Source organism: Anopheles maculipalpis, chromosome 3RL (assembly GCF_943734695.1).
Source record: "Anopheles maculipalpis chromosome 3RL, idAnoMacuDA_375_x, whole genome shotgun sequence".
Taxonomy (NCBI): domain Eukaryota; kingdom Metazoa; phylum Arthropoda; class Insecta; order Diptera; family Culicidae; genus Anopheles; species Anopheles maculipalpis.
Window position 1 is genome coordinate 61,736,402 of NC_064872.1, and position 17,935 is coordinate 61,754,336.

Here is a 17,935-nt window from a genome sequence, read left to right on the forward strand (position 1 = left end):
AGCGGGAAAGACTCTTAAAACGGTACTGGTTTTAAGTTTCATTAAAAGTCCACCATTTTACCGAGAGATCAACGGCAATCCATCACTGCCACAGCACTTGACGGCCACCGACTGTCGGGCTTGGGGCATATAAACAATAATCAAATTCTCGTTCGGGTGTTCCGAAAAATTAAACCAAACTAGAACATATGCTTTTACAAGCCTTCGCATTCAGTGAATGGAAAGCATGGAGAATGAGGGGGGGCCACACGTCTAGGTCTATGATTTATCATTCCCAATTAAGTGCATACGGCCACAGGCCGGCTTCAGATGACTTCATACGTCCCAGCGTCTACAGTCCCGTACGTTTATTAGCAACCCGGGTATTGTGGAACCGCGTGACACCGCACACCCAGCAAGAATGTGACCGTTTTCGCACCCGCATTAGCTCGGGACCACCTACCAAGAGAAAAAAAAAGAAGCTGTCGATTCGCCATCATACACGCACATCTCCCTACCGAACGGCTGACGAGTCACCCGTCATGGAAGGGGCGCTTTATGCTAGTAGAGCTTGTTTCGTTTCTATGACTCCCCAATATCAACGGGAGGCTTTTTGAAATTGGCCCCCTTATTCCCCGGGACTTTATGGGGTCACTCGCGCACAACATTCCGACCGCGGCGCTTAATTTAGCAAATTGAGTTTTATAGTGTTTCTGTCGCTCCGCACACCAGCAGTTGGCACGCCCCGACGAGCCGGCGGGAATGACGGGAACTCATTTTTTGGCGAAAGACATTCCAATCGCGTCAATTCACGCGCTCGCGTCCGAGCGACATTAAAAAATCTCATCAAATTAGTAGCCCCGAAACAGGCAACCAATTATGCCGGGCGGTGGCAGTGGCACAGCAGTGACATAAAAACATACAAATTTGCTGATGTCATTTGTATGGTACGTACGAAAATGAAACACAAATATTTCGCTTTAGAAGATCGTTTGCTCGGCTTACGGAAATGTGCAATGTACCGCTTAAGCTCGCACCACTTGAAGCCTAAAAACAATCCGGTTGACTTATTTCTAGCTCGTTCCAGAGTGGCTCTGACGGAGGAAAACATAAGCTCAGGTTTCACGGGTCGGTATCGTCGCATCGGTTGGTGAGTTTCGTTTTGCTGAATGGATTTCATTGAGGACGAACTTGAGCAGTTCCGTCCATACAGCAAACTTGGCATTCCGGCATTCGAAAACAACACAAACAATCGGCTTACTTCTTGCTGACGTTTGGGTGCGTATCGTCTTCGTGACTACTGTCGATGATTGCTACTGTAAACCTTCTTGAAGCCTCTTCGAGAATGGCTCCCTGGTAGGTAGGCTAAAGTATTTGTTTATCGAATTATCTTCGTACGCGAATAACTTGCCGTGTCAGGTGACAAGTGTTGATGATGGGTATTCAGCTTAAAACATGGGATTTCTTATATATTTTGGATATTAAAGGATGCTTTCTAGTATATTAATGCCCTCTCATTATGTCATCTTCAGCCTCACTAAACGATCGTCATCCAACGCACCTCTCATTTAGCATTTCAAGCGATGCTCTTGATGCGTAAAATATTCACCTCGATAGCGCAAAATACATCATATCACCGTTCGAAAGAGAGATTGCAGCTCAATTTTTCATTGCGAAAGCCTTCAGCACACCTTTCCCAGCCCGGACTAACGCATTAGCTGACCGGGCTTGGGTGTTGTGGCTCTGTCGTTAATGTGCAAAGTAAATATATTTGCCGACATTACTTCACTGTTAGGTGCAGTAAATCAACACACACACGGACCGGAAAGTCCCATCATCTCCGCATGGCCTTGTTTTCTTTTTTTCTCCACCCATCCATGCGCTTCTTGCCCTGTGACACATCCATCAACATCATCGCCGCAATGTTTCCCGCCCTGGTTTTTTAGTGTGGTTGATTGAGAGGGGATGAAAAATTGCATCGATCCAACTGCACTTCCTTTGCAGGCATCATGATGCATGAACCCTTGATTCTTTTTTACACACACACACACAAACATGGGACTCGACCGTCTAAACAACTTTCACGGAGCTTAATAATTTGATAATGTGCTTGCATGCTTACTTGGTGGCGGTTGGATACCTGATGATGCTATAGCGATATGGTGCAGCCGAAGGATCGCCAGTATATTTGCACGGCAAAGTTTCGCTTTGGGTCGAGCTGAAGCACTTTCCGGTTGAAATAATTGTTGATCTGTAGGTTGGTGTGTGAGAGAGAGTGTGTGTGTGCTGGGTTCCAGAGGGAGTTTGGATGATAACTTTTGATAGAATTATCCGAGTGGTTCCTTTGACGGGTTTGGAGTGTCACACTGAAAGTTCTTCACCGTGCGCAATGGGTTCGTCGATGGTTTCGTAACAAAAAAAAAAAAAAAAGCGGGAAGTACTTCGGAAACGGGAGGGCAAAAATAACGAGCTTTTACTCGACCGCCAGTACCAGTCAACTGAAGCAAGTAGAAGTAGTAGTAGTTGGTTAAGCTGATGGAAATTACTTTCCTGCTGCAAAAGTGTGTATAAATTGCCACATTTAAAGTTTTCCCCCCAGAAGTATTCGAGATGAATGGGTTTTGGCATTCGAGAGAAACTATAAGCGAACTTAATCGTACATCACAATTCTAGGATATAATTAGATTAAATTACTTCACATCCAAGTTCGCTGTAGACTTCTTGTGCTTTTTTTTTTTTTTTAATTTACCATCTCCATTGCTGTGTTCGAGCAAAGGTCCTAATTTTAATTTGGTTATCGGACTCGGCAGCCCGGACAAGATTAACATTCAATTCTCTGATCTCTTTGTTGATTTACTCGAAGAAGATACAAAAGGACAAAAAATGTTTTGAAACACAGAGTCGTCATACTTAAATTAAATAAATAAATACTGATCACATTATGAAACGCACAAGGAACTGACATTCATTGCAAAGGTAAGTGAGTGAAAGTAATTCTGCAAGCAAATTGAGTTCTACCATCCATTTAAGCACCATCAGTTGAACGGGAATGAAGGACACCATCCCAGGTAGTACCCACCCTGTTTGTCTTTCTGAGAGCTTTTCTTCTCCTTTTTTTCCCCCCCAGCGCGTGCTTCAATGGGAGACCGAAGATAACGAATTTATTATTACACGATCCATGATTAAAAGCAGAACTTCACCGGAGCATAAAAGCTCCACCGCGCACAAGAAGCCTTCCATCCGCTGGTTATGGCGAAAATTTGATTTTCCACACAGTATTGCTTCTCGTTGAACCAATCGCTCCCGGATGGGGGAAAACCAATGTACTACTGGCAAATCTGTCAGCTACCGCTAGCGGAATAACCACATTTATTGCTTACTGAACAGTAGAATTGGAGCAGCGAAAGCCCCAATACCGGGGAAAAAGTGATTCCGATTGAACGGTCTGTACAATCCGCGAAAAAGGAGGCGCAAATGGACTCGCTTTTATATTCGTTTTGTTTCTTTATAATAGACTAAATCAAAAAGTGCTCCAATTCGTGGTACAGTTTTGCGTAATCAGCACCATACAAGCAATGCGCGAACACACGTTCCGAAGGGATGTTTACCTGGTGCAACCCCAGTGTATATTGCAAACCCATATTTGCGTGGACACGCTTCTGCTGTGCGGGGTACGCGTAATGTTGTTGATGAAACATTACGTTGGCGGTGCGGGCTTTTGTGAGTTGATTAAATTACGCTCAAGCCCACCCCAACGCCACCAGGCGGAGGGTAAAAGGTGGCCAAACGGCAAACTATGTAGCTATTGGCGGGGCGGGGTTGATTGCGCACGCGGTACTCACACCCTTGTCAATGGAAATCGATCCGTGCCACTGATAAGCATACACCGAAACAAGCAAGGAAGCTCGACAACATGTATGTGTGTTTGTGTACGCAAGCATAAAATTAATATTTCGTCAGCGAATAACTAACCCCGTTGTGCCATATGTCGGCACCTGGCCTTTATTGTGCATCCATTCTCTGACAAGCCGATATCGATTTGAAAGCAACAGACCGCCTCCGGCAAGTAGTTTACAGTACACCGTGTGAGTTCTTTGCCAAGTAGTGTAGAGTCGTTTTGTGCATGTTTTCCATTTTTTCTTTTTTCTTTTCCTTACCGGACCCACTCAATAGAGGGTCGCGAAAAACCGACCCCCCAGAAGGGAAGACGAAGCACAACATACGGCATAAAATCGCTATTGATTGACAATTTGCATAGCTAAGCATGGGAAGCACTATTAGGAGAAGGACGTACAAGGGCGCACCTCACTGACAAACCTCAGCCACGAAGTGCAATGCTTTGTCGGCATTAATGAGATTAATTATCGACGATCGTTGCGGGCATAATAACGTTGCGCTTCACGTAGTTAATTTAATAAAGCACGGTAAATGGTCCCGCACGGGACGACGGTTAATTGATCTCGGCTGTTGACGAGACGAATATTCAAACATTGATGTTAGATGGCTTATCTAAATCGTGCTCTTACCGGCTACTACCGGTCTACTACCTATTACCTGCACTCCGAACACATCCGTTCTGCGGCAATTAATTTGTATCAATTTACCATCAACATGATCGTCTGGAGCGACGAATGCAAAATGGTTGTGTAATTTGCACATCATCTATATCGCCAGAGTTAACAGTTAAAGCTCACCAAACATAATTGTTGATTTTATTTTTTAAAGCGCTCAAAGTAACCTACAAGATATCTCCCTTTTTTTCGTAAAACAGAAACACCCAAAACATCGAAACAGATTTACTGTTCAATCACAAAACCTCACCGTCAAAGGTCATGCCGAAACTGTCCATCAGTCCCCTGAAGCTGTCCGGGCGTGGGATTTAATTTATCTCCATTTCATCGCCAAACCGTTGCCAGTTTTTGTTGCGCCAGTTCGCCCCAACTTCCAGACACGAATGGCTAATAAGCAATTAATCGCCACCGACACCATTCACACGGATCCAAGATTCTCCCAAGGCAAGCAATAAGTCGGTCAAAGAAAGCAGATTTTGCGATACCTTGCTGTCGAGGCCACACGATTGATCCAAAGGACGACTTTCTTAATTTCCACACTCTACTCATTCGGTACCCTGAAGGATATCAATTTGAGGGAACGATTTATTTTTGGTAGATTGCTCAAGAGCACGCTTTAAAACTATCCTCCAGGCAAGGATAATCCGATGAAGTACTTTTCGGAAACGCAATCTCTGTGAGCTGAAAGTGAAACAACGATTAGATGATGAGATGAGGGATAAGCTTCGGGGGAGAAAAGTGATATAAGAATCTTCAATAGACCAATGAAACATCAGACCACTTTGTATGCTTAGCTGTGAGGCTATCAGGAGAGCACTATAAAGATTTAAGTGGCGACTCTAGCTAGCCGTATGCGATGTGTACAGCAATAGTGACCAAAAAGCTTCCTGCGCTAAAGAATACTTTCCGGACGAAGCTCAAAGCTGGTAGTAGGTCTTCCTTCCTGCACTCTCTCTTCAAGACCGCCGAACGAGTTGAGTGTACTGTGTGCAAGATGATGTTGTACTTATTTGCATAAATTATGCACGGTAATTGAATTTTTGTCATCATCCTTTCGTCATGTCCATGTAAGAGTAGTGTCTTTCATTTTTCTCCTGTTCTCACTTACCCCATCAATTCGAATCTCAAAAAAGCTCTCGGCCACGGCCATTCATTCGAACGCACAAAGATGAAAGGAAACGTTCACCACCACCATATCACCAACTTCCGCGAAATGTGTAGCTCCTACAGAGAAGCTACTGCTTATTAAGATGTTTTTTTCACCATCCTACTTCTCCTTCTCGGAGGAAAATAGTTGCTTCGGTCTTCCCTTCTGTCCTTTAGTGGAACTTGGCCCGAAAGGCACAAGAGGAATGAATAAAATAACACGAAACCCTCCGGAAACGCGTGCGTCAACAGAAAGAAGTAATTATTGCGATTAAAATCCACGGAAAGTGTACACAGAGAAGAGGGTGCTCGATCACGATCACGGCATCCGATCGTAGTTGAATTGTCCCGGGTCGCTGGCAGCATTCAGCTCGAGCAAGTGCAAAGCCAAATAGTTGCCAATCCTCGGTACAGGATTGCCCTAACCGGTTCCAGTCATGCGTAAGGGACAAATTGTGACACGCGCTTTAATGCGTCCGATCAATAACTGGGTTCTCCCTCATATTAAATTAAAGTAAACCCCTCTCTTATGCCTTCATTTATGCTGCCCCAACACCGACGGTGGCCACGGTTGGCTGTGTCGCGCACCTGCCCTTTTAGCCGTGACTGCCAATCATGATTGAAGAATTAGTAGCAGAGTCCGATGAACGAAATTGGTTCAACAGCGCTGCTGACTCTTCTTGCGCCATGATGCTGTCTTTTTCTTTGCCACCTTGTGGAGACAAACTTTGTGCTTTTGACAATCGGTTCCCTTTGTGCTGGGGCAATGGTTGTCACCTCATCATTGCGCGGGTCACACAATTATGAAAACCCCGGTGGGATGCACACCGAGGACAAGTACATCACATCAGTTCCAAGCAACGGGCACACTTTAATCTTTAAGGTAAACAAAAATCAAAGATAGCTTGTCAACTCCCGCCACAAAGTTCGAGCGACACAGTTTTGATCGGCACACGATTATCACGATCCTCAGATTCTTGAACGATAACGATCTCGCACAGAACCGCGTCGGTATCGTTAGGAGGTGAGGAGAGAAGATTTAAGAGATCAGAAAGCACACCGACCACAACCGACTCGGGACACTTCGATATCTTTGGCAGCAACCTTGAATGTCCCCCCCGGTCTTAAGAAGGATGAAAGCAGCATTGAGCAATTGTGTCTATATGGTAGTGGCGGTAAGATTTTGCGCCAAAAGCATCGCGTTACTTTTTCGCTTGCCTGAACTTATTCGCACCTTGGTATGATTTATTAGGCTTGTGTATGCAGATTGTACTTCGGGCACGGCACAGTTTCTCTTAATCTAGCGAGAGTCAACAAAAAAAAAGAAAATAAATAAAAGAAAAGTATAAACTCGGTTCGACAGAGTTCGGTGCAGGGCTTAACGAATTGGCTTTTACCACAGCATCTCGTTTACCTTGGCCGGTTTGATTCGTGCGCCTGAAGTATCTCCGTGACAAAAAGTGCGCTGCGTGCGAACATGGGGACTTCCCTAGATGTCGTAATCCGTGCTGGGTTTCGTTCCATGAAGCTCCCTTAGCTACAAATCCATGACCTTTAAAACGCACTACCCGGTTAGCCAAACTCCTACCCAGCCAGCGTCACATTGTCCGTGAAAAGTGCACTTCTGCACCACTCTGTCACCCCGTCTGAAGAGGGTAAAGAGGGGTTTCGAGTACATGGAAACAATCGCTAATACCGCACAGAGGACAGTATGAGATATTTAATATACTCTTTCTTTCTCCAAGTTTACTGCTAATATTGGAACCCCACATTCATGAGGAAGAAGTAAAGAAAAAAAAAAAGAACGGCGCCATAATCTTAAGCTTCCCATCGTAACTTTCCGGATCAGACACAGCGGATCCACAGCACTGCAGAAGGGCAGGTTGTCTCATCGGATGGTATCAAACATTAAGCTTGGAGCTACTGCTGATGGTAGCGCACTATGAAGTCATATCATCCCAGTGTGTCTGGAGGGGACTACCCCACCACTAGCGAGTGACCTACGTTTCCTTTCACAATGGCTTAGCAATAAAACCTAGCCCAACGGTTGGAATTATGTCGTTCTCTAATGATGAATTCATGAAACGGAGTGCACGAGATGAAACTGGCAAAGAATGCTGCTACTGCAGCCCACGGTACCATCGGGCAAAAATGTATCCCGCCGAAGGAAACACACCCACACCAGTGTGTCAAGTAAACAGCGCAGCGTGTATTTTATAAACCACTGGCTCACCACGACTGTTGTTGGCTGGTGGGACGATTGTTTCATTTGGCTGTACCGGGCCGGGTCTTTTATACTTTCTTTCCCACCGCCACAATCCAAACCGCTGGGGTGCATGTTTGTAATGATATATAAAAAAAAAATACGTTCCCGACTCTTCCCGACTTCCTCCGGAACGTACCAACTAAATCCCAAACCCGGCCACGACGCTTATGGCAATGGTGTTTGCAGTGGGTGGAGTATTTCGACAACGATGACTACCTCGCGATATCTGTTTCGCGCCGCTACCACCACTGAACATTGCCTACCGTATTGGCCAATCCTACCGAGTTGCTGATCTGGCAAAGCCCTGAGCTCAACGCTTACGTGTTACTCGAAAAGAAGACGTTACCTTCGCGAACGACGTCGTGTCTCATATATTTATGCGATACTCTTTCTGCGATATCACACCGCATCGTACAATGTTACGGTTCACCGGTTTTGTAATTCGTATGCTGCTCTCTCCAAGCGAGCGTGTCACGTTCGGAGCAATTAAAATTACACTCGGCAGGATATTTAACGGAAATTACACTTAACACCATTTGCAATCACTGTGGCATCATTAGCACTCTGGCGCCATTCTTCTTCCGAAAAGGGAAGAAAAGAAACGGGATGGGACGGGGAAAGGGGTGAGAATTATTTATTACTTCCTTTGGGTTCTTAAGCTTGCAAAAGAAACAGCATCCCACGGATGTTCAACCACAAATCCGTAAGGTAAAGCACACGTTTTAACTCGTTTTAACTGCCTTTGAGTGCTTCCCAGTTTCACTCCTAGAGGTCGCTAGCTACTCACTCCCATGACACCAACCATTTTACCGAGCAAAAGGGCATTAAAATACCGACACAGTTTTAAAGAACCAAATTTATCCCCACCATTCCACGGAACTATATTTTAATTTATATTTCCTCTTTTCTTCTCTGCTTTTCCCATCGTTTTTTTTTTTTCGCTAGGTTCCGGACTTTTAAAAAAGATACGATATCAAACGAAATCATCATCAACCAGTGGCACGCTTGGAAGGATTCAAAAGGCTTGAAAAAGGGAGAAATCCACCATCGTGACACACCACACGCGCTCACACCAGACGACGTCCCGGTATAAAACTTGATCCGAGCGCATTTTTCTGCTCCCGTTATTGCTCATCGAAGCAAACAAGCGAAGCCTAAGGAGGGAAGTATCATCATCCGTTTTTTTTTTTTCAACCGGTACCCAGGAGCAAAAGAGAAATTATACTCTTTACCGGCTTTCGCTTCGCTGAAGTGGGTGCAACCGTCGGAAAAAGGATACACCACGCCACAAATTCCCCGCAGAGCCGAGGAACGAAGCATCAAGCGCCGCGGAAGAAAATTAGTACCCACTCGGCCCACATCGGGGTTTGAGTGAAATAATTTTAATTAAATTCAGTTCACGTTTACGTTCGGCACACGTCAGGACGGCATAGTGAAGGACGGATAGTAGAGGACTCCCGGGTGTTGGCCCGTGTGTATACTAAGCTTTCAATTAGTTTGTCCGCTGCTGGGGAGCGCATCATTTTACTGGTAGCGCGCACTTCGCATTAAGGATTCCACTGCGTCCACCGAATCCGGATGATATTTCAACGAGTAATCGGCGCACATTTGCACGACTAAACTGCCGAGCCGTTTTGGATATTTTATTGCCCAAAAGAGATATAAGATTACACATTCTTTGATTTATGGGAGCTACCTTCAACATGGATTCGAAAACTGTATTATTCGGTAAGTGGCGAACGAGAACCCCCCAGTGCTTCTCGGATCGAGTGGAGGATTAATTGAGTGGACTTATTTGTTCTATCTTTTTTTTTTTCGTAACAGTCATTTGTCTGCTAGGGATGGTGGCACTAGTGCTGGGTGAAAACGACACAAGGCACGATGTGGAAGTTAGGCCACAATATCGTCGGTTCAAGCGAATGTACGTCATGTGCCCGCCAAAGTTTAGTCGCATCGGTAACGAGTGTTACTTCATCTCGCCAAACAAACAAAACTGGCTCGATGCGTACTTCGAGTGTAAGGACCACAACAGCAAGCTGGCCGAGCCGATGAAGTACGAGGACAAGCATCTTCGGAAGTATCTGCAGAAAATAAACCGTAAGGATTGTGCTACTGTCGCTCAACGCAATGAAGTTACACTGTTTGTGTACTAAAATTTCCTCTTTTTCTGTTGCCTTTCCGAAACTACCAATTGACGAAAACTAGTGTCAGCAGACCTTTGGATTGGCGGTACCTTCAACTGGAAGCTGAACAAATGGCAATGGGGTCACAATGGGCGCGAGATCGAGTACCAATCGTTCAGCCAAATGATTCCTGGGTAATTTATGATTCACTAACGTTTTAATTTCTAGACACAAGTTCCTCAACACCCCAGCAGATCGTGCACACCATCACAAGCGTCTATAGCTCGTTCGGTTATCATAATTCTTGTGTTTCATTCAGCACCACAGCCGTGAAACACAATCCTTCCCCAACAAAACAAGAGAACATTAACTTATGAGCATTTTTTGCAGGAGCAGCAAGGATTTGAAATACAACTGTGCACTGCTACGGTCCGACCTTAAATTCAGGTAACTATTGATGACGGGGATATGATGAAAGCAAATAAAATCAGACCAATGAACGCTCCCGAGAGTACAGCCGAGCGCGAACCATATGCATAACCTGATGCGCTAGGAAATGCTTGCCGTTTTTCCTCCATTTGTTCATTTCCATTTTCATGTTTGCGTTCGTTCATTGTATGAACATAGCGTTAGATTTAGCTTTCTTTTTTTGTAAATGTTGCTATCAGTTGCTCATGTCTCTTTTTTCATACTTTGTGTGAGCTAATTTAAAGGTAAACAACTTGTATCAACACAATATTTTAATATTTTTGAACATTAGTTTTTAGGACGGGGTGGATCCAACCTCTGCACGCACAGGACTTAACTTTTACCTGCACATTACATCTAATAATTTCGTAGTTATCGTTCACAACCTTACTCACCTGCAAAACTTTAATGGCCACAATAATCCAGCAAAACCACACAAACCCCCTTTTAATATGTTTGGAGCACCCTGTAGAAATTTGTGCGCACAAGTGCTTTTGGTGAAAGATGCTGTAACATCAAACGGCTTAATAGTGTAGTTTTAACGTTTTTGTACCTTTGCATTTTGCAATCGTTCTTTAACTAATTTCACCATTTCTTCCATTTTCTACACTTCCCACACCTCGTAGATGGTCGGCCGAAGAGTGCACAAAGAAAATTAATTTCATCTGCCAGCATCGGATGCCGCTAGTGTCTGCCTCCGGACGGTACAGCATGTACGACAAGTGGAACAAGACCTATCCCGACCAGAAGGCCAACGAGAAGATGGTGTACATCATGAACGAACCCAACAATCGAAATAATCGAAGGTAGTACAAGCACTCTTTCGAAGTTCTAAATGCTATTTCAACCTTGTTTGTGTGCGTGTATTCTGATTTCCTTTTTGCAGTAATTACGTCAAGCCACGCATCTACAACAGCATGAAGCGGGTATTGCAATCAAACCCTTCGATTCAACCGCGCCCGGCACACCGTCGCAATCAGTCTCCGGCCAGGAAGCGGGTGGACCCCACCGGTCCCTTCTACATCCCGTCGGATGTGGTCGGTCGCAAGCAACACCTCGCGCAGTATGCACCGGACGCACCGAACGATCTCAACACGATCGATAATGGACATCGGAACGGATATCACCACACGATGTCACAGTTCAACGTTGACTTTAGCCCACGCAATAGCAAAAATCGTGAGGCGGGCATATCACGTGGTTACCGATTGGGACACGGATGGACGCGGGTAGACACTCATCTACCACACCAACACCGCCATCAACCGGGACTGCATAGAACCACCAAGCGTACCCATTACTTACCACCGACACGTCCCTTGACTACGCCGAGTACGACCAGTCCTACCACCACTACCACCACGACCACCACTACGACACCCGCACCGCAAACTACAGGCCGACCCACGCTAACCACTAGATTCCCGAGCTATCCGTCAGCAATCACCAACATCCTGAAGCAGCACACGACACACCCAATGAGCACGGACGAAAAGAAGTCTAAGCGGGATCGACTCCGCGAACGGCTACAGAAGCTATCGTACGACGAGCAGCTACTCTTCTTCCAGGACCGAGCCAAGCGAAAGAAGCTGAAGGAACAACAGCAACTGCGCAAGCAACAGCGCGAAAATGAAGTGGTCCAGTAAAGCGGCCGCACAGAGGTTCCTAGTAGTAGAGGTGGTCGAGTATGAAGAGCTCTAGTTAAGCTTGCTCTAAGCTTAAGCTACCTTCCTTCCCAGGGGTAGCAGAGGTCTTCTTGGGAACACCAAACACGAACAACAAATCTTCTAGATCGAACGATAGGCGCACACTACAAGTCAACCAACCAACTTTTAACCTCAAATCCGAATCCGAATCCGAGTGCTCCAACAAAACCCACATATCGATACGATCGATAACATCGTTTCTACATACTTTCTGAGGAAATGGTGAAGTTATACTTTTATGATAAATAATTTCTCTAATAACTTCCTTCATCGCATCCTGATTGTCTGTGTTACATAGTAACGCCAGACCAGATCCGAGTAAAAAAGAAGATAATTTATAATGCAAATTACAACATACAACAGAAGCAGCAAACATAAAGAGGAAAAAAGCAGCAGCAGTACTGCCCATACTGCAGTCTTTAACACGATAGTACTTTAGTATACTAAGAATGTATAAGAAAACCATGTTGAATAAATTCGTTCATTCTAAAGAACACACATTTTTCCACTCCCATGTAACACAACACCGCAACTCGTCTTTCGCGCATTACACTACTTTACAAATCTCGTTCAATCCAACTGTTAGCAACTAGCGTAGAAGTATACTAAGGGTATATAAGAAGTTCGACCAAAACGAGTTAAGTATATAAAATCATCAAAGCAAAACAAACTAAACATGAAACATTGGAGCAGAAGAAAAAGAACCTCAAACGGATCGCACGTTTCACCATTTGGCAGAACAAACTAGTGAATAGAGAAGAAGCGAATGGTATACAGCATAAAATGAAGCTTTTTTTCTTATTTTAAGAATTAGTACTAACAACAGTAGAGTATAGAGGGAGAGAGAAAAGGTTTGAGTTCTGCCAAGGCAGATAGTACAGAAGAAAGCAATGCAAAATTAAATTGGTTTAGGTGCAAATGGTAAACGTTTAGGAAAGGAATTGGAGAGAAAAAACAAAGGAAACGCGTTAAACTGATCGCTGGCCAATGTCCTCGTCGATGTAAAATTAAGACTAACATTAGCGCTTAGTTCTTATTGCCATACTATTACTACTTATTACTACAATCTATACTATTATGATGATGATTATGATTACTATTATCGTTACTGTTCGTACTAAACTTTTGCAAACAAGCGAAGTTAGTACGCGCAGTCGCGATCTTTTTCATTTTTTGAAGATGTAGGGAGATCAATTAATTAAAAAAAAACAAAACAAACAAAAATCCGCAAGCACAAAAAGAAAACCTGTGACCGATAGAGAAGTGGCAGCAGTTCCACTTTTCTAAAAAAAAAGCAAGCAAAGTAAAAACGCCAAAATGCGAAACTATTACATATTTGTAACTTTAAATCTACAAAACGGGAAAAAGGATGTATTCAAAAGAGGAGAAGAACGTCCGTGGAAGCACCTGCGTGACACTGTTTAGCGAGGGAATCAATCTAGTTACGAGTGCGAGAGATAAGAAGTCATTGAAGAAATGTGAAATTGAGGAACTGTGTTGAAAATTATATAGCGATAGTAAGCTCCTGTATACTGGGTGCGGTGTAAAAGATTGCCTGTGAAGAATTGAAGGACTTTGAACATTCAAAGTCACAACACACATCTTAAAACTCGAGATTTGAGTCCGGTAGTTATGTACTCGGTAGCAAACACAGGTACAGGTCACATACAACGATTTAAAACGAAAAACAAAAGTATTTCAGTCAAACAAACTGTTTAGCGCATATTACCAAGCCAGGAACAAATTACAGTACACACCAATCAATCAGCGCAGTTTACCAATCGGTGGGTGCTTTAGTATGTCCCGTGTCCCGATGCCGCAATAGGAAAGCGCACACATTTGCATTGTTTTACAAAGGAAAGCATGAAATAAAGTATTACTTGAGCGATGTGTTGATTTGTTTTTTCGAGGAAATTTAAAGAACACAGGTAAGTATTTGGTTTTCAGAGACAACAAATTGTTTCCATTAACAAAAAAAAAAAAGTTGTTTTGCAAACAAGAAATGTAAGTTATGATAAATCTTGATTTTAAAAGAAATTGGAAGAGTCAATAAATGAGATAATTGAAAGAAAATTAAGACAAAAAAAATGAATAGACAAAGTTTAAGACCGTTTTTGTGACTAAAACATTCACAAAAAAGTTCTGAATAGTTACGTATTTTTTTTGAAAATATTTTTGAAGTCATTTTTTGTTTGTCTCCTCGTCACATCAAATACACAAAAAAATTTAACGATAAATGAATTTGCATTTTTGGAAACATTTCAAAACAAACCAAAAAAGAGGAAAAAGACAGACAAAAAAAACAAATTTGCCAAAATTAGTGAATTCTGTTGATCAAATAGAAATTGACATGGAGCCGTGCCCGGTAATCGAAACCCATCCTGGTCGTTCCGTTGATAACAAGTCTCTGGAAGTCATTATATATGACCGACATTAACGAGAAATTCACCAGGCCGAAAACAAACCCCCAGACGACTAGTTGAGTCTCTCCAAAATGTACAATAAAAGCAGAAAAGCCAAAACATTCACCTACCTTGATGTAGTGACACAGCCCGTCACCTTTCAGCGTTCCATCCGGCTCACGGTACAGCTTCAGCTTCAGCTTATGCGTCTTCGGATCCTTCATCACCATACCACACTTGGACATCACTTCACCAAACTCTTCCTCACTAATGTCGGTCGGTAGATTGGAAACGTACACTTTTGTATTGTGCTCCGGTGCCAGATCGAACCACTTCGGTGGTTCTGGTGGAGCTTTTCGCTTCTTGCCCTTCGCTGTTGCTGCTGCTGCCCGCTGTGCCTCAGCCCGTTGCCTATCTGCATCATCATCGTCATCATCATCATCATCATCACCATAATCACCGTCCACATTACGCCCGGGGAAATCTCTCCCAGCCGTACTTCCCTGATCGCTACCGGGTGTCACTTTCGGTGGGGCTGCGGCAACACTTCCAGCCGACGTGTTATCGATAAACCCGTAGTTCAGCTGATACATGGCCATAAAGTCATCATCCACCTTCGGGAACCAGGCTTTCCGTTCGTCATCCCAAAAGTACACCGCACCATCCTTGTCCTTGTACGTGTGTACTCCGTCCTCGTACCCATATTGCCGATCCTGTTCGCTTTCCTTCTTGGATGATGGTTGCTGCTGCTCTTTCGGAACCCATTTTTGCGTTTCTTTATCCCACCGATAGAATTCCGTCTCGGTCGGATTTTCCTGCTTCGGGATCCATTCTTTCTTCTCGTGACACCACCGATAGTGCTCATTCTCGTACGGATTGTCTGCTGGTGTTTGGCCCTCGGTCCCCACGGGTACCTTTCCGTCCAGTGGAACCCATTCACTTTTTTCCTTACACCATCGGTACTGGAACTTTGTGGCGGGATCGGTGTAAATTGCTTCCCCTGCCTCGTTGTACGTTACATGTTCCGCAGACTGGTCTTTCCCCGCTTTGGACGTATCCGCATCGTCAGGTGATTGTTGTTCTTTCCTAGATTCATCCACCCGCTTCTCTTCGGGGACACTCGTAGCTGGGGCTAGGGTTGGTTCATCAGCTTGTACCACGTCTCTGGAAGGAGTACCTGCGGGATCTTCAGTACCCGGATTTGATTCCATCTCGATTACACGATTCTCGTTGTTTGTGTTTTCCGAATCGGTCAGCATTACGTTGGCCGCTGTCTCACGGGAAGTCATCGTCGGAGTAGCACTTACGTTGGCAGATTCGCTGGAGTCACTACTTTCACCACTCGACATGGTTGGTGTTATTGTTGGACTTAGCTGAAAGAGCAACAAAAGACGTACTCAATGCACAGGTCAATAAAGCACACTAGTTAGATGACGCCCAGGGAGCAACTGCGAATGGTCGCTGACGTTTTCCCGGATAGAAAAGTAAATAGAAATAAGATACACTGAAGTTGTCAATACCATTTGTCAAATTCGTGTGACGAATCTTTTGAAGTTCTTGGGATGTATGATGTACAAAACAGTTTCTAAATAGAAAACTCAATATTTTTTATTGAATTATAATTAAATAAACGAAATGAATAAATAAAAAATATATGTGTATCCCTCTAAATCTAATAACAAAAAAACCGGGAGCAATGATGTGTTTATCTACCAGCCAAATTAAACTTTTTTTTGCAAATGTTTTAATTTATTATATCTATAAAATAAATAAAACGCAAACATCACTCCAGCGAATTAATTAAATACACCTTCAACACGACACCCGAATCGAAACGAAAATTCTCCTAAATTCAACAACATTTCAATCCCCCTTGCTTTAGCTTGACCACGCATACTGGACACCGTAAAACCGTTCTCGCCAATTAGGCACAAGGTTAACCCGAAACCAGCTCGTCCCCGCCCGGCTGGACTCATACACCGGCGTCACCGATAAAAGAAGGGCAAGGTTGATGGGGAAAATCCGTGCTTTTCACGCTTTCCACAGTTCTCCCGTGCCATACCGCAATACAGTTCGACGCGGAACGCTTTACCGCCCCATTGTTCGCGCGTTTCATTATCCTTAAGGTGGGTGGCCACGATAACGAAACCGGACCAAGACCATCGCTTTCTTGGTGGAATTAATTCCGTACGAGGAAATTCGCATGAATGAAACGCAAATAATACGACGCCACGTGTATCGATTTTTGCACCCTATAACCGGTCTAACGATCTGGCTGAATCTAGGTGAGGGTTAATTGACGCATAGCGGATAGATATGGGTTTCCTAACCCGACACACATCCATCCGGTTAAGGTGATAAAAACAACGTCAACTGTATAAGGTACTGCGTTACGTTAATTGCTATGATGACGCGTTTAACACGGGAACACATGCGGTCAGTTCCCAAACATATCCTTGACGTAAAACGGAAGCTAATTTCGCACTACTTCATTTCCCAGAGAACATGAATATTTTAGGCATAAGGCATCATTAGGCTTTTCTGTAACCTCTTTTTAAATAGCCAAGTAAAGGCAGCGTTTAAAAAATGTTAGACACGACTATCCTAGGGATCGTTATCGTGCGCCAGTAATCGTCACGGAACGGGTCAATTATTGTTCATTATTTACCAACTAGTTTATAGACAAATACTAGTAGCACTGAGAAACGAATAAATCGCAGTTCGTCAAGAATCTATCAAGTCCTCGATAAATCCTTGCACAAATAAAAGCTTTTGAGTTTTCAATTCTATGGTTACACATATAGCAAAACGTTTTCTTGGCTAAACGACCTTCTAAGATCACGCCGACCATTGGCTTACCAGGCTTGTTGAAATCAAGCAGCGGCGGTGGTCTTCACACGGCAGAACCGGGGTTCCAATCGCATCCGGACCGTCCCCCGAAGTGAGAACTGACTATCCAACTATGTGACTGACTATTCAAAACAACACGCTCAACATTTTGATAGTGTGGGGCTCCGGTTTCCCGGCCACAGGAAGTTGAATTATAGGGCCCACCATGACCGCCACAATACCATTTCCGCTTAGGGCTCCAGAAGTTCTAAATCCGCCTCTGAGTCCTCCTCCTGAGTTCGCCTCTGTAGTGAACAGAGGAACCGATCCGGTTGGGATTTGAACTCCGTCCTACCGTTGTTGTCTTTCCAATTATGTGACTGACTATCGCACAAACTGCATTCTTATTAGCTCCTTATAGCAACCTGCATAATTATTAAACACA

The 17,935-nt window shown here is 44.0% G+C and overlaps 4 protein-coding genes across 4 annotated transcripts in view; 3 read left to right on the forward strand and 1 right to left on the reverse strand.

The window, feature by feature from the left end:
- LOC126561797 (HIV Tat-specific factor 1) overlaps window positions 1-16,010 on the reverse strand; it is a 44,230-nt gene extending 28,220 nt beyond the window's left edge. Inside the window, exon 1 of the mRNA XM_050218118.1 lies at window positions 14,793-16,010. Coding sequence (XP_050074075.1) covers window positions 14,793-16,010 — 1,218 coding nt within the window. The remainder of the gene's footprint in view (window positions 1-14,792) is intronic.
- Window positions 1-17,935, forward strand: part of LOC126562401 (arrestin homolog) — a 413,496-nt gene that overhangs the window by 371,852 nt on the left and 23,709 nt on the right. The window lies entirely within an intron of this gene.
- The window catches only part of LOC126562338 (PDZ and LIM domain protein 3), a 427,281-nt gene that overhangs the window by 321,038 nt on the left and 88,308 nt on the right, over window positions 1-17,935 (forward strand). The gene's annotated exons all lie outside the window — the stretch shown is intronic.
- LOC126562174 (glutactin) lies at window positions 9,626-12,199 on the forward strand. Its single transcript, XM_050218608.1, has 6 exons — window positions 9,626-9,690; window positions 9,787-10,059; window positions 10,168-10,279; window positions 10,476-10,532; window positions 11,180-11,359; window positions 11,440-12,199. Exons 1-6 carry the CDS (start codon window positions 9,648-9,650, stop codon window positions 12,197-12,199), a joined length of 1,425 nt encoding a protein of 474 aa, XP_050074565.1. The 5' UTR covers window positions 9,626-9,647.